Below are 22,342 nucleotides of genomic sequence, written 5' to 3'. Positions count from 1 at the left end.
GGGCCGGGGCCGCGCCGCCGCTCCCGCACCAGGCGCGGGGGTCTCCGCGCGGACCCCGGGGTTTGTTTATGTCCGGACGGGCGCCCCGGGGCCACTCGCAGCCGCCCGGCTCTTTTGTGTGCCTGCTAGAGTGGCGCGGACCGGCCCCTCCGGGGCCAGAGACACGGGTAGGGGGTGCCTGGGGGTAAACTTGCGAGGGGCGGCGGGCCGCCTGCGCGCGGAGCCCGAGGGTCGGAGCGCCCGGCGGGAGCCGGTGCGGGCGGAGGGCAGCAACTTTCCCCGAGCTCAGGCCCCGCGCTGCGCCCTGGCGCGCCGTCTACCCGGGTGGGGGACGCTTCCTCCCTGCCGCCGGTCTGGGCGGCCCGAGCCCAGAGGCTCCCGGGGCCCCCAGTGACCCGCCGGCTCCGCTCTGGAGCTCTCCTCCGAGGCCCTGTCCTCCCAACAGGGTCCGCGGGCTCAATGGAGCGCGCGGCGGGTCCTGTCCGAAATGCCGCCTCCGGTCGGCCTCTCGAAAGCAAAGCCCCGGGGGCCCCGCTGGACTGTGATGTTCCGGGCTGTGGTCCGCGCGCCGAGCCCGGGGCGTTGCTGGGGGATCGTGCGGGGGCTCCCTGTCCGGCGCCGGTGCCGCCGCTGTGCCCAGGGGGCGCGTTTCTGCCTGCCACCCCCGACTCAGAGGAGCCGCGCGCCCTCGGGGTTCGTCCCGAACCTGCCGGCTCCGCGCTCGCGGCGCCTGGACAGCCCCGGGACCCCGCCAGGTGGATGTTTTGCGTAGCCGGCGCCAAGTTGAAGGTGAGCGGCGTGTGGGTCAGAAGCTGGGGTAGCGATGCGGGGGGGTGGGGGGCGCGGGAGAGGAGGTCGGTCTTCGGAGCCGGGGTGGGGGTCGGCCTGGTACCGCGGGGGTCGCCCAGCGTCCCTTAGAGATGGCCGATGCACCCAGCTTGAAGGTGTGTGGGAAGGTAAACTTGGACGAACTTTCCTAACCCGGAGGACTGGTGATAGTGACCTACAGCACTTTTAGGAGGGAAGCAAATGAACTCCAGATGCAGCGTTGGATGAAATGAAGCGGATTGGATTAAAATCTGTATAAATGGAGTCTGACAACTTTAATTGTATATGCTTGTTTTCTGTTCCTGCCTACGTAAGAACGATAAAGCAGACTCATAGTCGTTATGAAATTGTTTCAGATTTCTCGCTTAACTAGGAAGAAGACTATGTGAAATATGTATTTCCGATAAGATTAAAACTTAAAGGAGTTTGACTATTTATTGACTAAAATAGATTACTCCAGAGTGTCTATTGTGTAAATTAGATTCCTGAATGTAATGAACACAGCCCAATGGCATTTTTGATAAATTGGTCTACCCTGTTTTAGTAAAAATAGCTCCCTTTTACCATAATTTAATTCCTGTGCTTACTGTAAAACCCGTTGTGGAATTTTGAAGAGACAAACCTTAATTTTTTCCCCCTTGTCTTCCTAAATGTGACATTTAGCTGAACATCCATGAGGCTTATTTTTTAAGCATTTTTTTGGGCAGAAAATTGCGTGGGAGATGGATATGGTTTCCAGAGAGGTATTAGGTTTTAGGAACTCTTTGACACCCCACACCCCCGAGTGATTAGGTACTAAAGGATATCATGAGGATATTTAACTGTGTAACTCCAGGTCTGTTGGCTTGGAAGTTCCTTGTCCGTTCATGTGAATGAACTTTAAGGTGTTGATCTTGAAAACCAAATTACGTGAGGCAGTATCATTGTTCTCTGTCGTGAGCTTCCTTCGGCTTTTGGTGGTAGGTAAAGATTTGGGCTGAGATGATTTTCTGCTGCCCCTTCTTACAGGTTTGAAAAACTTAATTTGACTACGGAATGCCAGAGTTCAAGCATAAGGCTAAACTGGCTCTTTCTCTGGGCCCTGAAGAGGCCCATTGAGTTGGTATCCAGTTTAACGTCATCTCCGTTCCCATAGACAGTTAAGTGAGCCAATGAGACTGCAGTTTGAGAAGAGAGAATTCATTAGTTTCAGACTCTTCTCATCTTTCCCGAACCCCTGACCCGGAGATCGGGTTGCCTGCAGAGCCCAGTGCAGGTGGTGGCACTGCCACCTGAGGGTAAAGAGGCCGGGTCTCAGCGAGACTCAGACCCAGGTTGGAGACCTCAGCAGGTTGCTGGATACAAGACAGTTGTGTGCCCGTCCCAGGCCCCTTGCAGCCCCCTCCGTGAGCCCGGGCCGAGTTCTGGTCCTTCCACTTGGTCTTGAAGACGCCTTGCGATGTGGACTGAGTGCCCAGAAAGCGAGTTCGTGAAGATCGGGCTCTGTTTTGTTTCCTTTTTAGTCCCAAAGGCTTGTGTCAGTGCTTCGCTGTTGCTAATAAGACTAGTTGGACAAGTTTTTATCCTATCCCAGACTTGTAAAAACTAGGCATTTTTTTTTAGACAAGAAAAACACCATTGTATAAATTTGCCTTTTAAATACATGTTTGAAAAGAGGACACTTTCTAAAACAAGCTCATGTAACTCTGGAGCGAAGCTTTTGGGGATGGGGCCTGCCAGCGACCGACTTCCCTTTGGGGCAGTGTTCTTGCGTGGGGACTGGTGGACCCCTTTCTGGGGTCTCTGCAACCGTAAACTCTGAACGTGTTCCTCTTTGTCAGAATCAGAAAATTTGAGTTTTGCCAAAAAGCCCATTTTTCTGATAGCTTTTAGTTAGTGTTTTCCGGTTAGGGAAGTGTCCCCCCCGAAGTGTGTTATTTTGATTGCGGTATGTGTCCCATCTAGTAAACAAATCAAGTGCTTTCACACAGCTGCTGTCTTTGTTTTCTGGGCTTTTTTAATATCAGTGTCTCTGAGATTGCGTGTGGGAGGGGGTCAGTGTCAGTGGATCAAAGTTTTTTTCCTCTGTGTGAAACTGAGTAGTTTTTGTTTTTTAAAGGTGCAAGGCAGTGAAGGGATGGAGTTACACCACCGTGTCTGATACAGTTGGGTCCATAGAGTCCCCCTTTGCCTCCGTCCCCGGTTTCACGCAGCTGTTGTCAGTAGTTAGCTAGGGGAGGAGGTTGGGAGGACCAGGGGACAGATTGCCAAGTCGGCTCAAGAATCACTCTCTCCTAATCCACTGAGCTAGCCTTAAAAACTGCCTGGTGAGCCTACGGAGCCCCCGGAGACCTTTAAAGGCGTTGAAAAAGTCCCGTGCCCTCTTGTGTACATGTAAAACAAACCCAGCAGGGTCTCTGCAGAAGGGATAGTCTGTGCTTCCTGACCGTCCTCCCCCCTTCTGGGTCCCCGGCACAACTGCTCCGAGTGCTCCCAGGGCTGTGCTCAGGGTCCGTCTTAGAGAAATCAAGGCTCCAAGTAGAAAATCCGTGTTCGTTTCAGCTCATTTTCAGCACAAGGAACAGCCTCAGTGAAACGAAGGAAGGGCACATTTGTTAGAGGGAAGCTTGCATGTTTTTAAAAAGAGAAGTTCGTCCTGTGAAAAAATCCTGCAGAGCTAGGCCACATGCCTACCTGTGCTTCCGTTTGACACAGTTCCCCCATTTGACGTCCTGTAAATTTCACGTTTTTAGAGAGGCAGGTGTATTGGACGGCCCATAACATACTCTACCTGAAAGTTACTTTAATGTATGGGATCACACGTTATATGAGAAATTATTTAAAAACCCACTTACAGTCATTTAACCTATGAAAATGTATGTATATAGAATTGCTTTTCCTAGGAAAGGTCTAATTTTTATAAGGAACTGTCCGAGATAGAAATTCCTTATCTTGTTCTGTTGTTTTGTCTGAAGCCCTGCATTATGGCTGCAGAGAGACCGTTTTGGTTTCAACTGAAATTCCCCTGCCTCCGATTGTTTAAACCAGACCCTTAATCTTATTTTAACATACTTAAAACGCTCAAAAAACCCGGAAGAATTGTTTTGTATAAGTAGCAAGTGAATGTAGTTTAAACACTCAAAGCAATTCTGGTATCTAATTGGAAACAGGTGGAATTCTTGGAATCCTGTGTTTGAATCTTATTATAGCAAAGCACGGAGACACTTTTTACTTCTGGCCATTTGTTTTGTTGAAGCTGTTTGAAGAGGGGCCCCGTGACCTCTCATCGCGCCTTACTGCTGTTTACCTGGACGTTCCGGTCGTGCTGGGCATTTTAGGAACTAGATGCCTTTGCCTACCCAGACACCCAAGAGAACGAGGCATGTGCAGATCATGGAGCGAAAAAGGAACTTTAATGGCATAATTAGACAAGCGATTTAATATCTGCATTATATAGCTTTTCTAGCAGAAGTTTTGAATTCATTTGTGATTTCTGATTTAATAAACATTTATTGACATGAGCATTTGGATACATTTTATAATACCCTGGTAATGATTTAGAATTCGGAGAGAAATAACTATTCCTGAAAGCTCTACATTTAGGGAGATAAAGTCACACAGCAACCAAAAAAAAACCCCCCCAAAAAAAAAACCTAAAAAACAAAACAAAAAAAAGCACCCCCCCCAAGTTTGGAAAATTGCAACAAAATGTCAGTGGCAGGGCTCCCTGAAATATTTTAAGTCACGTATCCTATTCTCGTTTCCAAAGCCAGCTAAGTGGCCCTGGCTTTGCTGCATGGTTAAGGACCAGGTTTTGGTTTGTGTTTACGTGTTGATTTTATTGAAGAGGACAGCCAAGATTTGAATTGAGCTGTGGGTCCTGTCACAGTTTCGGATTCGCTGGGCTGTAATCAGCCCCAATTTTCAGCCGTATTCTGAGGAGGCAGGGAGAGGATGGTGGTCTCTGGCTGGGCAGGAGGTGTCCCTGCAGGCAGTTACCTGGGATTGAGGGGGCGTGGGGGGACCCACGGCGTTGCCTTCATTGGTAGAAGCAGCTTTGAATCACCTTAGATTTTTAAAACGGACCAATGCTGCTCTGCTCACATAACACGACACTGTTAAAAAACATACTGAGGGCAAACCTCGGTTTCTGAAAGCCATCTAGTTTGTTGCAAAACCCATCAAGGACCTTTCCTTGGAAAAGTAAACAACTCTCTAATAAAAATAATTCTAATTCTTGCCGTAATTAAATTCTGATAGGATGACGTCAGTGCATGAAATAAATCTTGTCATTTTCTTCATTTGAGTCTGAAGGTTCCTCCTTTGCTTCAGGAGGCCCAGGGCACTTGGCAGAATTTTTGTGTGTGTTAGAGCCCTGGGCCGTGGGCAGCCAGGGGGAGCTGCTCAGACGGGACCCCCCCCCACCCTCAGGAACCCCATAAGACGGGTGGCCGGAGACGAGCAGGTGGGAGGGTTCATTCCTCCTCTGAATTTACCCAGGGCCACAAAGCACCTGGAAAAATAGCCAGGTGAAGATTTTCATGGACCTGAATAGATTCTGCTGCTTTTCCCTGAAGTTTTTGTGAAAACGGGTTGGCCCACACCCCTTTTTTAAAATTTATTTTATTTTTTAAGTTTGTTTATTTGTTTTGAGAGAGACAGAGTGTGTGTATGCCACCTCAAGTGAGCCAGGCAAGGGCAGAGCGAGAATTCCGAGCAGGCTCCACGCTGTCAGCATAGAACCAGACGCAGGGCTTGAACTCCCGATCAGTGAGCTCATGACCTGAGCAGAAATCAGGGGTCGGCCGCTTAACGGGCTGAGCCTCCCAGGCAACCTGGCCCACACCTTTATTAAACCCGGAGACTACAGTGGGGCCCACTCAGCTGACCATTGAAACCTTCGATGCTTTTGACTGTGATTTACAAAGTTAATGTTGGAAGAAATTGCCAGAACTTACTCTGAAGCTTGGTTTAGCACCATCATGGGTATACCAGCATGGGGCTTGTTTTCTTAAAGACATCTTTGTATTCTATTCGGCTGTGTTTATTCAATAAGTTAAATGAGTTAACGTTTTTTTAAAAAAGTTATATATGGTTGTGAGGTGTCCTGGGTTTGGTTAAGGGAAAAACAAATTGACAAATTAGCTCTTTCTTAAGAGAACATTGCGAAATTGCAAGAAATGGAATGGCATTCTGACTGTCATTAAGATTTTATTTGGGTGTTGACAGCTTTTTGCTAAATGTAAGACGTTCAGGTCCTGTCCACTCAGCTGGGAACAAAACAAAACAAAACACCAACAAACCAAAAACAACTAGCTTTTAGAAGCTTATTCCCAATTTCCCCCTAAAAGACAGTCTGTCTTACATTGGTTCTTTCACCCCTAATACTTTTTTAAAATTTTATTTCCTCACATAGATTTATGTTTTTCACACCAAAAAGAATATGAAATCATTTTAGGCATCTCGGTTCCAATGACATTTTGGACCCGTGACGGTCCTTGGCTAATTACCAACTTCCCTCCTCGTGCTTTTAGGGGAGAGATCGTTATTTAGGTCAGAATAACTTGATTAAAGCTAATAAACGACACTAACGGTAGATCCTTGTCTTGAGCAGGCTGACTTGGCAAGTAAGAGCCAGGCCGTGGGCTGTTGGGAGGTCTTTGAGGGCTGTCCTGAGTGCCTGCTGTCACCCCTGCTGTCACCTCTGCCTGCCACTTCTTGCCCTTCTTCTGAGCCCCTGTCCTGCCAAGCCTGTCCTGATGTCACAACTGTTGTTTTATTATCTTATTTTATTTTTTTGCTAAGTATTTGTGGAGCTCCATTATTTTGAGATTCTTGGAAGAAAGAGAACTATGTAAATGAAAATTAAAAATAAAATTCTTGCTGGAGGGAATTGTGCATTTAATTTTTTTTGATTAGGTTTGGAAAAGACTTTTTTCCCCCTCTTACCCTGAAAATAGGAACATTCTGTTGCTCCTATCACCATTTTTGCTTCATTCTGCAAGGTATGGCAGATAATGGTGAAACATGTCCTTTGTTTTCTGTTTTTCACCATGGTAGTTGACCTAGGACTTGAACCCATGTGGTTCTGGGTATGGTGAATTACTTCTGTTCTACACTGCTCTGCTCTGCCCTCACTGAACTCGTAGATAGCAACTGCCCATAGCACACAAACCTTTTAAAGGGGAAAGATTTTGAGTCACCAGTATGCAGAAATGACAACTAAAATCATAAGACCTGCAGATCAATTTCCATCTTCCCGCCTTGTTCACATGGCAGAGATGTTCTAAGCTGTATTATTTTGAAAGTGAAAACTGACCTCAGGAGCATTTGTGGAAACATTATTTACTGGAATGCCTTCATTTCAACTGTGCCTCGGTTCCTTGCCTACATAATCCCACGTGCTGTCACAGCCATCAGCCAAGTGGGGGGCAAGGTCAGGTTTGGAGTCATGCTTCTGTAGGCATGGGTGGGACCGAGGAGTCAGCTGGGAAGCACAGGCTGCTGTAAGGCACCATCCAGGTGACTTGGTCCACAACGGACCTCACAGCTGCAGGTGAGCTTAGGGGGGCTGGAGAGTGGTCAGGAAGTCGTCACCTGGAGCGGGTCATCCCCAGAGACCCCTCAGTCATCTCTCGTCACCCCACTTCTCAAATTTGTCAGCATTGGCGCGGGATTGGGAGAGGAAGGTTCTTGCCAGTTGTGGCTGCGAGGTCATTGTCGGGAGTGGGAAATCGTTTGCGATTGTTTTACTTTGCTCTGTGTTGGAATGTCACTTTACACCGCACAGATGCTTTAGTACATCTTTTGTGCTTGTGTATGCAGTTAGTTTTGGGGGCTGCTTGTATGTGAGAGCCATATCTTTCTGGCCCACGAGGCCTAAGTATGTAGCCTTTACTTGTTTCAAAAGTTCAAAACAGGTCACAATCCATTATAGATGCGGCCGCCAGATGAATCTTCCCAAATCATTGACCTGTCCTGCTGTTCTCTCTCCTGTAGAGGCTCCCTGGGCTGCAGACCACTTACCTGAGGCAGGCGGAGTTCCTGACGGTGGGCCCTACCTTACCTAAGCCACTTAGAAGGATCCCAGATTCATGCTCAATTTGGGAGAATGCGCTCATCTTCCCTGTGCACATCTGAGCATCAAACTTTATTTCACGCACTCCTTTTTTCCTTTATTTTAACCGCCGAGGGAGCCCCGTGCCCCAGGCGCTGGTAATGCAGGGTAGGCTACCAGCACTTCCTACTCTGGGCCAGCGGGCAGCTGGCATTGGCTGTGATGGAGCTGCGTGCCATGCGTTGATGGAGGGCTTTAGAGGAAGGGAGTCCACACTGGGAAACCTCCCCCCACCCCCCAGCAGAACAGTTGGAGGGTGGCCGGCGGTCTCTGAGGTCTGCCTCCCTCCTTTGGTGTTTCTGATGGGCCCCACAGAGCACCCGCTGTAGCTTCCGGCTCTGCTTAACCGCTCAGGCTCCCCTTTCTCTACCTTATGTTACGCTATGGCTGTAGCCTCCACTGAGTCCCGCTGCAGGAGAGCCGTTGGACTCTTTCAAGGAGGCCACCCCATATATCCTGATTTAAGACTCATTCAGCTAGTTCATTTAAGAAAGCAAATGGAATTCTTTTTTGGATTGTGCAAGGTAGGTAGCACAGCAAAACGGGTGTTTTGGAAGCTGCATGTAGCCGTATACGTAATCCCGACAGAACATGGATTTCTTGCTTATTTCCATTTATTCCGCTTTTGAGAGGTGGCATGTACATTGGTTAAAGTATGTGTAATTGTATTTGTGGCACATAAAACGTAAAAAAAAGTCCGCATTTTTAAAAATAGAATTAGGCAGAACAATCTTTGACAGTGATTTATTCTTTGACTGTGCCTAGGGCCTGAATGGGAGGAAACTTCCCCCCGTGAACGGGGAAAGTGCGCACTGTAATGATTAGAACCCAGCCCGAGCACGGGAAAGCAAGCAGCGGGAGGCCCGAGGGTCTGGGTGTCCAAGCCAGAGAAGTGTCGCAAGTGTGCTCAGCCCCCAGGAAGCCGCCCCGTGAGGCCTGGCGTGCAGCTGGGCAGAGGCCTCGGACCAGCCCCGTTCCAGGGCAGCGGCCTCTGCAGCCTGCATGCCTTTCTCTGTTTCTTCATTTACAAAGAAAGTACCTAGGATATTTTTGTGGTGGTGACGTCACCGTCTGGCTGCAGAAGCACTTGCATGGATTTGGGGAAGTGAGGGTTGCCAGGGGCATCTGAGGAGCCACAGATCTCGGGGCCCCAGGGGAGGGGGTGGGGGAGTGGGACTGGGTCCACAGGGATGGGGAGGATGGAGGGGAGCCACCCTGGATCGGGGCAGAGGGTGTGCTCCCTGCAGTGTCTGTGGGATTTGGGGGGTCTGCTGGGAATTCAGGGCTGAGCCCTGGGGTCACGGTGGGGGGGTGGGGGGGAGGGCAGAGCTCAGTAGAGAAGCTGGTGTTGAAGGCACAGGTTAGAGTTGAATCCCAGGGTTTGAAGCCCTGGGAGGATTTGTGTGCCTTCAGTCGGTGCTTGAGAGGCTGGCCTCTCATTTGAGGTGGGGAGGGCTGGAGAGCTGATCTCAACTGGGGGACCCCCGCCTGAGTGTTAACTTCCCCAGCCCTGGGCCCCGGACTGCTGGGAGGTTTCAGGCCAGGGGCACGAGAAGGGCAGCATCACAGCCGGTCGTGTGGATCACACGGATTGTCGCTGGTCTTCTGTCCACTGGTGACAAGGCAGAGGCTTAAACTTTTTTTTTTTTTTTTTTTAATATATGCTAACAGCTATCATTTCCTGACTATTGACCGGGGGCTGGTGCAGTTTGGGCCCTTGATTTCTTTCCAGTCATGCACAAATAGCAGCCCTGCGGAGGCCAGAGGACCCGGCTGGTTAGGTGAGAAGCCCGGAGCCTTAGAGCCATCAGCTGATTCCTGGGCCCGTGGATTTCCTGCCGACCCCTGCTGTTCATGAGACCCACTCGTAGAAGCCCCAGGGTCCTTGTGATGAGGCTGTGGGAGGCATCCCTGTCCACGAACCCCCGAGATGAGTTGGGGTGGGTAAGTCACTTAGCCGCTGGGGCCGGAAATGAAACCTGGGGAGGTGTACATGTGTGTACCTGGGTTGACACCCAAGGTGGACATCTGGGTGAGACCTTGGATTTGAGAACTTTCTAGAGCCTCCCCTGCCTTGAGACTTCAGAGTCCATTCACAGTGACCCAACGTCAAAGAACAGATGATCCCATCCTCCTTGGCCCAGCATTGTGCCTTCGCATCAGTAAACTATGGTAGCTGGGGTGCGGTGATGGCCGCGAGCTGAAGGCAGTTCTCCTTTCTGTGTCCCCTGCTGTCCTCTGTGCCCTGTCTGTGCATCCAGCAAATGCGGTGGAAGAGATCTGGGGAAACAGTAGGCAGGAGAGAGGCCTGATCCTGGGAGGTGGGCCACGGGGAAGCAGGGAAGGAGCTGGCGGCTGAGAGGCTGTGCCCCGTCTAGCTGCCATGGGCTGGAGAGCGTGAATTGAACTAGGGCCGGCCTCTGAGACATGGGACCTGAAGCTGGTGCTCGGGAACAGTTTGCTGTGAGAGCCTGATATTTGTGTGTTCACCCTGTGATGGCCAAGACCAAATTTCTGCTGGCCGAGCCCCCGGGAGTCTGGTCGATGCAGGCACCACAGCGACGCTGGGTTTGGATCCGTGCAGCACCACCAATGGCACCAGACCCCCCCCCCCCCCCCGGGCCCTGTCCTCGGTCACACATGGAAGGCAGCATTGGGGTGTGTTCTGCAAGAGGCTGAAGAGGCTGGCTTTGTAAGGGGTCTGCGGGTGGGCATCTGTCCCGAGAGAAGCAGCCTGACCAGATGAGACTCCTCAGCGCTCAGCTTAATTTAGCCGAGGACGTTATCATGGAAAAGCGGAGCTTCTGGGCTACTCCGGATTCAGCTGACTTTTTTTTGTGTGCCTGGTTTTTTTGGGACGATGCAGCTTTTTTTGAACGAAGTTTTACAAATTTAAAAAGAAAATCTTCTGAAGGTGCAGCGGGCTTGGAAATAACGCAGCACGTTTGAGCGAAGTTGCTGGCAGTTCGGTCTGTTTTGGAGCGGCTCCTTTTTCACACGGACTGTTGGGGCCATTCGTTCCTTCCTCAAGGGTGTCTCCACGGTGCCTGATCACCCTTGGGGTGCTGGGATGAGTGGGCCCCTGGCCTTGCTGGTCAGTGAACTGCAGGACACCCCGTCTCCCCAGGTGTCAGGTTATAAGGGCTGGGGCCTGGAAAGGTGGTCCTTGGCCGTCCCGCTCTCTTGTCTGAGTTCGTCTCCTGTGGGCCACGCAGGGTTGTAGCACAGATTTTGAATGACCAGAACACCGGGGAAGTCCTTGCCTTCAGGGGACCTACATTCTAGCAGGGAGACAGAGAGTAAAGGTAAGGAATACATACATTACCTACTGCCCATGCCCAGGGCTGTGGAGCAGACAGAGCATAACCTCTGTGCAGAGCCCCACTGAGTCATTGGAAGGGCTGACCAGAGTGAGGCGGGAAGCGGGGGTAATGACCGTGGGAGGGGTGTGTGGTAGGCACAGGTCTGGTGAGAGGTGGGGAGGGACAGAAGAGAAGATACCAACCTGAGTCGGGGGGGGGGAGGGGTAAGGAAGAAGGCAGAATGCAGGCCCTGAGATTTTGGGGTCGTGGTGGCCTTGGCTGAGAAGGGGCCACCTATGGGCGAGGAACCTGAGTGGGGGAGGGGCAGGGAGTGGCGCAGGGAGGCCTTCTGGGTCCATTTGACCCCAAGCTTCCAACAGGCTGGTGTCACCCAGCGCTGGCTCTTCAAGAGGCAGCCCTTGCACATGGCCGCCTGACTGGGGCCCATGGGTTTATTAAAAGCAGGTGCGGTCACTGCCCTGTCCTTGAGTATTGGGTGTGACTCAGATGTGCAGGGAGTCTGTCTGGAGTTTCTTTATTCATCACTATTTGCTTTTTGTCGGTAATCCTTTGTAATTCCCCAGTTTCATGATGTAATTTTAATGGAATTAAACTTGAACACTTCGAAATTATGTAATTAATTACGTTCGGCTTCAATTACAATGACTAATTACAGTGTGATACCTGGTGGCATGTCAGGTAGGCGCTGGTGGGGGTTCATGCCTGCTGGCTGTCAGGACGGCCACTTTGCGCTCAGCAGGGAACCGCCTGCCCTCTGGGTTGCCCAGGGCGCCTTCCAGTCCCACCTCTCCGGAGCCAGAGCCTTTCCCTGGGACAAGTCGAGGTGCAAGACGCGTGGGAAGTGCGGGGAGGGAGGGCGGTTTTGTGATGCAGAGGCTCGAACTTGTTTGCAGGTTGACAAGAAGGACTCTCCTTTGTACGTTTGGGGTGCCAGGGGAAGCTGAGGGCCCCACCGAGGCATTCTTCCATCTTCTCTGGGATGCAGGAGGGAGGCGGCTCGCAGATGAACGCAGAGTGTGGAAGAGCAGGAGACATTTTGCCGTGAAAAGAGAAGGTGTGAGAAGCACTTCCGGGTGAACGAGGAAGGTGGAGACAGGTTTCAAAAGGTTACTGTGTGGTGGTGTTTCCAGGTGGCCCACACGCAGGGCTCTAGGGACCAGGGAACCGAGCCTCAGCCCCCAGGACAGAGTGTGGGTGTGTGGACTTCCCAGAAGGTCTGCCCCCGCCCCTTTGCACATGGTGGTGGTTTTATGTTAGGTGGAGGGAAGGGGTCTAGCTGAGACATGTGGGCTGCTGCCCCTGGAGCACCCACGTCTCGTGATGGGAGACATGTAGGCTGTTCTGGGGGGGAATAGGGCGATGCAGTGTTCCCATGAGGACGGAGGGGGCGGGCCCTTCGGCCAGGTCCCAGCACAGCTGCCTGCCTGCCTTCGCCGTCCCAGGCGCACCTGCCACCTAGCTGTTCTTCCAGGGACGCTTCTTGGAACGGACTTGAAACAGAGGTGCCTGCGTGTGGAATTCAGTGGCCAGTGTCCTGTTTCTGTGTGATGCCTGCTGTTTGAGAGGCTCAGGGCGTCTTCCAAAAGCTGATTCTTACGCCTCAAACAGAGATTTTTTTTTTAATGCTGTCTCTGAGTTTTCCAGAGTATTCCCCACTGGGTACGCAGAGTGGATGTGCTGGCCCAGGAGCCCCTGCTTTCAGAAGCTTGAGCTGAGGCCGATATTGGGGTTAGGGCGAGGGCCGATAGGAGGTCTAAACATCTTCCAGGTTTCGGTTTTTTAAGGGACAGTGTGACCTGAAAACAACCTGAGCATATGGCTAAGGTTCACGTTTTGGTTGGGGGCTGTCATGGTAGAGAGTGCTCTTGGAACACTTCTTTTTCTATTCCACATGCCTCAGAGCACAGCTCCCTGGACAGGATGCCCGCTACCTGTGTTCTGTTGCTTTTTACTTTCTTTCTTTTTTTTCTTCATGCAAGTTCTGTGTCCAGCATGAGGCTTGAATTCACGACTCTGAGATCAAGAGTTGCTTGCTCTACTGCCAGAGCTAGCCAGGCGCCCCTGTTTGTTTTTGTTTTTTAAGATTAAATTCATAAAGCGTTCACTGTATTAACCTTTTTAAAGCCTGCAGTTTAGTTTTTGGGGTGTGTTCATCGTGTTGTGCAACTATCACCACAGTCGAATTCTAGAACATTTTCAACCCTCCAGCAAGAGGGCTTTGTGACCCCCGCACCTGCCCTGCACCTGCCCTGCACCTGCCCCCACCGCTTCCCGCCCCTGGCTCTGGGTAACCATAACTCTGTTCTACCTCTGTGGATTTCCCCGTTCAGGGAATTTCACGTATAAATGGAATCTTCCGGTATGTGGCCTTTGTGTCTGGCTTCTTTCACTTGGTGTAATGTCTTCTGGGTTCACGCATGGCGTGTATCCATTCTTCATTCCTCTTATGGACGCCTAAGCTCCCGTGGTGTGGGTATAGAGCATCGGATGACTTGCTCATAAATGATGGGCATTTGGGTTGTTTCGGCTTTGGGGCTTTTATGAATAATGCTGCCGTGATATCTCTCTGTGTGCAAGTTTCTGTGCGAAGTAGGTTCTTGGCTTTTTTAGGTACACGCCCAGGGGTAGGCATGCTGGGTCAGATACAGGGACTCTGTGTTCCCGTTTCTGAGCCTGTTGCTGTTTGATGTCTTGTGTGCGGCTCCTGTTTGTTCTCCAAGGTGCTCCATTAATGCCTGGCCTGCTCCAACCTTTTCTGCTCTGGTCTTCCTCTGGCCGCTGCCTCGGGTGCCTTGCGTGGTGGGGCCACCCTGCTTTGGAACCAGTGTGCTGGACAGATGGACTCATGAGAAGGTGTGTGCTTGGCTAACAACAGGTGCAGTGGGTGGCCCACCCGGGTTCTCTCCCTCCGTGCCTGCCTGCCTCCTCACCCTTCCCTGCTACGGCGTGAAACTCGTTTGTCTAAACTGTCCTGGCCTGGCCTTCCCTGTGGCCAGGCGTGGTGGGGGCACTTAGTTTTGACCAGAGACAGGGGACGTCAGGGCTGCTGCTGGGAAAGTGCTGCTTCTCTCATAAAAGGAGACGAGCCAGGAAAAAGCCCATGACCGTGCTTGTGGGCCAAGCGGCTCCGGGACCAGCTGCCACCAATCTAAGCATTGGAGGGTGGGGGGCGGGGGCAGGGCAGTGTGGGATGCAGGGGACACGGAGCAGGAATGTGGAAGGGGCCTGGGCCCTCAGTCTTGGCAATCACCCTGCTCCCAGCTTTCTGCGATGCGAAACAGGAATGTGGCAGTTAAAATCGATGGTAGAAAGTTTCTTCTGACTGCTTTGCTGGTGTGGACTTAGGAGTCCTGCTTTTGGGAGACTGTGGTCCTGGTCGAGGGTAGACGTGAGAGCATGAGGAGGGATGTGTGCTCCAAGCTGTCTTTCCTAGTAGCAGACGGGGTCCCATTTGCCCAGCCAGATGTCCCTTGATACTTTACATGGAGCCAATAAAGCATTACGCAATTAGAATGGTTAATATTCAGTTAAGTATAATTAGAAGCTGGTGTAAATTGAGAATGAAATTGACAGGTTCCAGAAGTTAAGGCAAAATACCAAATCTTTTTCAGCTGTGTGTGCATGTTCTTCGGCGGTCTGTCGATTCCAATAGGTGTGGAATTGATGCGAAGGGTCATTACCAACTCAGTCCCTTGTAATTTTCAAAGTTTAGGGACATCATGCTGATTTTTTTATCGTGTTAAAAATTGAAATCATAAGTCAAATTGTAAGAGTTTTAATACTCGTACGAGATGGGCAGGAGAATCCAGATCCCTGTTTTCTGCCTGCCTCTGGGGTGTGTGTGTGTGTGTGTGTGTGTGTGTGTGTGTGTGTGTCTCACCCTGCATCACTGCTCAGTTCACAGCACACATGATTCATCTTATTAAGTTTTTCTTCCTTATGCTCTATCCCCATTTCTAGTCGCGCCTCCCCGCCCCCCCCCCCCGTCTACTTGTGTGGTTTAGTATGCCTCTACACAGCTGCATTCTTGTGAACTGTGTGGCCTGCTTTGGAGGTGTAAGGAGCTTACTTCCTGTCTGGATTGTGCTGTATACCTCTCTTCCTCCTTCCCACTCCTCACTGGTTCTGAGATCCGAGATCCGTCCACGTTCCTCCCGACACGTTGCGGCCGTCCTTCACGATAGCAGCATTGGACTCCCTCTGAAGAATCCTCCTGTCTTGGTTGGCTCAGGCTGATCTAACAAGATACATTGACTGGGTGGCTTTTATTTCTCACTGCTCTGGAGGCTGAAAGTCCAAGGTCATGGTGCCTGCAGATTGAGTTTCTAGGGAGTGGCTTCTTCCTATTCCGACAGCCATCTTCTTGCTGTATCCTCCAGGCCACAGACGGCCTGAGAGAGAGTGAGGGAGCATCCCGGTGTCTCTTCTTACAAGGTTGCTAATCCCATCATGGAGGGACCGGACCCTCACGACCTTCCAAAGACCCACCTCCAAATGTCATCACATCACGGGCTAGGGCTTCAGCATATGAATTTGGGACATGCAGTTCAGTCCTTAGCATCCCCCTGCTCCTGTGTCCATTTCCGTGGAGGTGGCCCCACATCATGGTCTCTGATACTCCAGTACCTGGGGCTTCCTTAACACGCAGGGCTTGATGGCTGGTCCGGGAGTGGATTGCTGAGTCCAGAGTGAAGAGGGCTGTTAATTTCACTAAGCGCTGCCAGATTGCTTCCCAGAGCAGAGGCGCCACCGCGCTCTCCACGTTCATGTCAGCACTTCCTGGAGACTTTTCGCCATTCTGATGGTTTAAAGTGGTACTTCAGCGTTGTGTGATTCTTCTCTAATCACCAGTGACATTCATACTTGTTATCGATCTCTTTTATACTTGTAAGATTTTCAGATTTACCCCTCTGTAAATTGTCTGGTCATTTAGTGTTTTATTTTTTAATGGTTTACCATTTTTTTTTTGTTGATTTGTTAAGAGTTCTTTGTATGTTTATACATGCTAATCCTTTGTTGGTTTTTGCTGTTTTAAATAATTGTTTTCTAGTCTCTTTCGTTGGTTTGTCTGTAGTGTCCCTCAATAGGTAAAAAACAAAACAAAACAAAACAAAACAAAAAAACCCTTAATTTTGATGAAGTCCAGTCTGTCAGATCTTTCCCCTCACGTTTGGTGTGGTTTCGCTCTTGAGAATATCTTTCCCCATTTGAAATCATGAAGATACTCGTACTTTTTTTTTTAATGCTTAAAAAAAATTTTTTTTTAATGTTTGTTTTCATTTTCCAGAGAGAGAGAAAGATAGAAAAAGAGAGAGAGAAAAAAGAGAGAGCAAGCATGCACGAACGGGTGTGCGCACACAAGCCGGGGAGGGGCAGAGAGAGAGAGGAAGACACAGAATCAGAAGCAAGCAAGCTGCAGGCTCTGAACTGTCAGCACAGAGCCTGACTTGGGGCTTGAACAGTGAGATCGTGACCTGATCCGAAGTCGGATGCCCAACCGGCTGAGCCACCCAGGGGCCCCCATGTCTTTTTTGTCTTTTTTTTCTTTTTTTTTTTTTAGTAGTTTATTCACCTAAGTAATCTTCATGCCCAATGTGGGTCTTGAACTCACAACCCTGAGATCAAGAGTCGCATGTTCTACCAACTGAGCCAGCCAGGCACCCCAGAGATTCTCGTGTTTTGATAGCTTTATCAAACAGCTGTCCAACGTTGCTCTTCCACATTTAGATCTTTAGGTTGGAGATGGTTTTTGTACAGAGAGGTAGCTAGTTTTCCCAACACCACTGAGCAGTTCTGTTTCCTACCCAGTGGTTTTTGGGAAGCTGCCTCTTCTGTGTGTCAAGTCCTCATGAACACACGAAAATGTTTCTGGGGTCATTCTTTTGCTCTGCCCCCTATTTGTTCTTGTGCTGGATCTACACCATTTCACAGAGGCCTTATATGCGTTTTAACTTCTGATCACATGAATTTATCTTCTTTTCCCCTTTTTCAGAGTATCTTGATGACTCAGGGTCCATCGTTCTTTCCCGCACATTTCTGTCTGGTTCCTCCACAAGTTCTGCTCGAGTTTCTGTTGAGTTTGGGTGAAATCGACAGGTTGATTTGGGGGTGGGGGGAATGAAGACCTTTTAAGTTGTCCCACCCTTGAACAAAGATACTTCTGCATTTATTTAGGAATTCCTCCTCCAAAAAAATTTTGTGAATTCTTTATTTAATTAATTTCTAGTCCTTTACCGTTTTTGTAGTGTTGTGACCAGTGCCTTATTTAAAAAAAAAAAAATTTTTTTTCTAATTGATGATTGTGGTTTGGAAGAAAAACAATTGGTTTTGTTTGTTGATTTTGAAACTGGCAGGCTTGCTGAATCTCTTAAGTTTTACTGATTTACCTTGATCTGTTACCTTTCCCTGGGGAATAATATCATCTGCCAAAAAAATGACTCTTGTTTGTCCCTTTCCTTCCACTCCTTGAACCAGAGTGACGTGTTTTGTTGGCCAGAAACTCAAGGACTCTGTTGCATAGCGGTTAGTGATGGTGGACTGCTCTTTCCTGGTCTCGAAGGGAATTTTTGGTAGGAGCCTTAAGCAGGTTTAGGAATTACCTTGATTCCCTTTCCCCTCCTTTTCTGAGAGTTTTTTTTTCTTTTAAATAATAATTAGGTGTTGACCTTTAGCAAATAACTTTGTTTTTCTTAAAATCTATTCATGGCCATGCGATTTTGATCCCTAGGCCATGCACGTGATACATTACATTACAGCGATGGATGCTTTGAGGTCAAATTGTGCATTGCATCGTAGGGCACATTCTTGTCTTGAATTTTAAAATATGGTTGGATTCGATGCATAGGTTTTACATCTGTGTTCTCTAGTAAAATCAGCCTATGCTTTTCTTATCCTGATCTAGTTGGAATTGAAACTGTATGGGTCTCCTATAGGTTAAACTTGCTTTGGGCTTGTTCCTAATAAGGTGAGGGTTGTTTCTGTAGCTTCAGGGCTGTGGGGCTCCCCCGTCCCGCCCCGCCGTGGGTCCCGAGACCGAGCAGGCATTCACCATTTCACTTTCTTTATTAGTCTGAGTCTTCCTTTCATAGACCAATCTGGGGATTTTATAACTTTCTAGAAATCTATCCATTTCATTTTGGTTTTAACACTTACTCTTGTATGAGTGTTCATAATATTTTTATGATTTGTGTAAATCTGTTTTTTTTTAGCGCTAGCTGCTTCTAGGTTCTGCATTTCTGAATGTATCTGTGACTTATTTTCAGTTTCATGCAGCGTTTGGTTTGTCTTACTAGTTCCTAAAGGAAACCCGCCTTTTGCCCTGCTTGACCTCTTTGTCCGTTTTTTTTTTTCTTTCGTGTCACTGATTTTTCTCCTTTATTTCACTCCTCTTAGAGGGCACTCTCTTATCCAGACGTCTTTTTTTGAAAGCTCAGCTTTTAATAATTTAAATTCTTTCTTGTTTTCTGAGGAGTATATGGAAAGCTGTAATAGTTCTTCTAAAAATTGCCTTAGCACCTTTCCACAAACTGACACTTAGTGCTTCCATTTTTATTCACTTTGTAATTTTGTATTTGTTTTGTAATTTCCCCTGTAACCCAAGGGTTAATCAATAGTATATCTTGCCTAGATTTTTGACACTTATTTGATTGATTGATTGTAGGCTACGCCCAGTGTGGAGCTTGAACTCACAACCTTGAGATTAGGTGTCCTGTGCTCTACCAACTGAGCCAGTCAGGGCCCCTAAATTTTTGACATTAAAAAAAAAAACAAAACTTCTTGGGGTGGGGGTCGCCTGGGTGGCCTAGTCGGTTGAGTGTCTGACTCAATTTTGGCTCAGGTCATAATCCCAGGATTGTGGGATCGAGCCCTGCTTCTGGTTCCGCAGTGAACGTGGAGCCTGCTTGAGATTCTCACTCCCGCTACCCCTCTCCCCTGCGCGTGTGTGCGCACGCGAGCTCGCTCGCTTGCTCGCTCTCTGTCAAAAAACAAAACAAAACTTTAATTCTATTGATGCCTGTTTTGATTGCGTATGGTTGGAGAACATAGTTCACATGAATGCTGATTTCTTTGGAATAGATATTTAAGAGACCCTTTGGAATTTGCACTTGGAGTTTTGTGAATGTTCCACATGTGCTCAAAAGTAATGTGTTTTTCGTTTGAGGATAGAATTTTCTCTCTACGTGTTATGTTGAGCTTGTCTGTGGTACTTAATTCTTCTACGTCTCTGCTGATTTTCTTCCCGTAGTTTTGACAGCTGTTTTACTATAGAATGTTAAGGCTCTACTGTTAGATGCGCGTACAAGCATGGTCTTTACATCTTCCTGATTAATAGTTTCTTTTCCTGGTGTCTGTGTAGCTTCTTTCTTCCTCTTTTATGATGTTTTTTTACCCTACATTCTGTTTGTGTTGATGCTACAATAATTTTGTTTATTCTTTTATTGTTGGTTTCTGTGTTCCTGATAAAGCTTGTTTTCTTTTTCCGGATTTTCAGTCTTTCCAGATCCTTTGGCTTTAAATGGGTTTTATTTTAGATATATGACGTGGGATCTTGTTTTTTAAACCCAGGTTGAGAGTCTATCTTTGATTAGTGAATTTTACTGGCATACGTTTAGGGTAACTGTGGCTAGATTAGCACTTCTGGAATATTATGTTTTCTTTTTACTGTTTTTTGGGGGAGGGTATCTTTCCTTGTAATGTTGGATTGGGTTGATCTTTTTTTTCCCTCTGCTAGATTTTATAATTACGCTATCTCTTTTCTTTTCCCGACATTCAGAATCCAGGTTATCGCCGGAATGATTAAGACCCACTCATGTGTATGTTTTTCTCTCCGTCCCTGAAGTCAGCATCTCTGTCCTATTTGCAGCAGCCTGTCCCCTCCCTGCTGGTCTTGACTGTGTCCATTTTCAGTTCAGATCCATGAGCGCTGCTTCCTCCTCTCAAGTGGTCGGGCTTGCTGATTTCTTTCTTCTTCTGTTTGCTCTCTTTCTGACTGTTCTTCCCTGTGACCCCTGATCCCTTTGGCCTGGACCGCAGGGTATTAGCTGGTCCCTTCCCCCCAAGGGGGAAGAGTTAGGCCACAGATTGTCCCTGTTTTAGGGTAGAGGGCTTGGGGGAGGGGTGCACTGAGGCCTCTTAGGCAGGACCTCAGGGTCCTCTCTCCAGCCACACCTGTTTTTCTGGGGTTGCCGCCTCTGACGTTCTGGGCCACCATCCAGTATTCCGATTCCGCAGTTTGGGGTGGGTATTGGTATCTTTTAAAATCTTCTCATGATAGGAGATGGATGATGAGTTGACAGTGGTTGAATACCCAACTGAAATTCATGCACAGCTAAAATTCGGATCAGTTCCCAGCTAATACTCAGGAATTATGGGGGACAGAATGGAGGAAGCCAGCTAGCTAGATCTGGGGCTAACTGCTCCAGGACAGTTACAATGGGTCTATCATGTTTCTGTTGGACAGCGCTCTCCTGTGTAGACCCTTGCCGCTCGGAGAGGTCCACACTCCAGTTCGGGCATCCCCTGGGAGCTTGTTAGAAGTGCAGGACATCAGGCCCCCACCAGACCTCCTGAGTCAGAATCTGCATTTTTATGAGATTCCCCAGGTGATTCATAGGCACATTAAAAGTTGAGAAGCACCAGGCTAGATCCTTAAAAGGGAGGGTTGGTTTTATTTAATTCATAGTTTAAGAGAATGACACTTCCCTCATCTCCGCTGATGAGCTTTCCGGAACACAGGTAGCAGTCCGGGGAGTGGGGGTGGTGGTGGTGGGCTGAGCTGCCAGGGGATGGGTCTCCAAGGGAGCCTCCCAGGCCCGCTCCTTCCACCCAGCTCCTTTTGTACACATGCTTCTAATAGTGGGGATCATCTGCTTCTCACGGTCCTAATGCATTAAAACAACAAATCGGAAGTAGGCAAGGACGTCCTCAGGGGAGGACTAGCTGTCAGCTTGGGAGCAGAAGACCAGAAAGACAAAAGAATTGCAGGCCCCGGGCTGTGTGGTGTGGAGGCAGTTTCTGCTCGCAGACTGTTGAGGAATGTGTGGATTCAGGGTGGCTTTCAGCACTAACCTTCATTGTGACTAGCCCGAGCCACTAAGTGATTAAACTAGGTTCTGATTAGAGCCCTATGCTGACCATCCCCCGTGGAGAAGGCGTATTTTCACCTGTGCTATAGCAAATGTCAGGGCCAAGACTAAAGATGCTCACTTGGAAATTGAACTTAGGGGAGCTTTTCTTACGCTTATTGTGTTGGACTCATGACATTTGGTCACCTGGAAATGGTGGCTCTGGGTATGAGAGCGCGGGGTGTTCTGGATGGCCTGCCTTTGCGTGTGCCCAGGAGCCGTCTGCTGACTGCCCTACCCATTGAGTCCACGCTGGTTTGGGTGGCCCACCCTTCCAACTTGGAACCTTCACTCTTCCATTTATTAGCTGTGTGACCTTGGGCACGTAACCTGCGCCCTCTGTAAAAGGGTGATAGTAAAACTACTCACTCTGTAGGGCTTTTGTTAAGACTGCGCTTAGGACAGTGCCTGATATGCGATCCTCCATTTGTTTAGCCTGAAAAAAGCCAAGGACAGTCTTACGGTGCAGGCAGCTCACCAAGAGAGACTGCCTTCCATGAGAAGAATGATAGTGGTGGTAGTAACCCAGACTGAGGTGTCCCGTGTCACCGTGTCATCAAGGTGGCAGCGATGCCTGGGCCATCTGGTCACTGCTTATGTTCTGATGTTGTGTTGTTTGCATTTTTCTTTTATGCGCCCCTGCCCCCCAAAGGTTTTCCGCCTTAGGAGATTAAAAAGATCTGCGTCCACATTAGACCCAATTCTGTTTGAATAATGTATTTTTAAGGCAAAAGCCTGCTCCTGGGCGTAACTTCCACGTCAAAATGAAAAACGTGAGTCATGCAGTACTTGGCACCTTCGGCTTTTAATATTTGGTGGCAAACTTCCTATAGAGAGGAGGAATTTGAAAGTGGAAGTCCTTTCGGATGCAGATGGCCAAAGGATTCCTCTGCGTCTGGTGGGGGCGCATCGGGTGGGGCTAGCGATTTAATTTTCTCCTCTTTCCTCAGCCTGCTGGGCCTGGGGTGGGG

At 49.0% G+C, this 22,342-nt stretch overlaps 1 protein-coding gene across 1 annotated transcript in view; it reads left to right on the top strand.

The window, feature by feature from the left end:
- Positions 1 to 29: 29 nt before the first annotated feature.
- Positions 30 to 22,342, top strand: part of CUX1 (cut like homeobox 1) — a 353,536-nt gene continuing 331,223 nt past the window's right edge. The window contains exon 1 of the mRNA XM_029946913.1: positions 30 to 789. Coding sequence (XP_029802773.1) covers positions 460 to 789 — 330 coding nt within the window. The 5' untranslated portion in view covers positions 30 to 459. The remainder of the gene's footprint in view (positions 790 to 22,342) is intronic.

The sequence above is a fragment of the Suricata suricatta genome, chromosome 8, assembly GCF_006229205.1.
Source record: "Suricata suricatta isolate VVHF042 chromosome 8, meerkat_22Aug2017_6uvM2_HiC, whole genome shotgun sequence".
Classification (NCBI taxonomy): domain Eukaryota; kingdom Metazoa; phylum Chordata; class Mammalia; order Carnivora; family Herpestidae; genus Suricata; species Suricata suricatta.
This window is presented reverse-complemented; position numbering and strand designations above follow the sequence as displayed.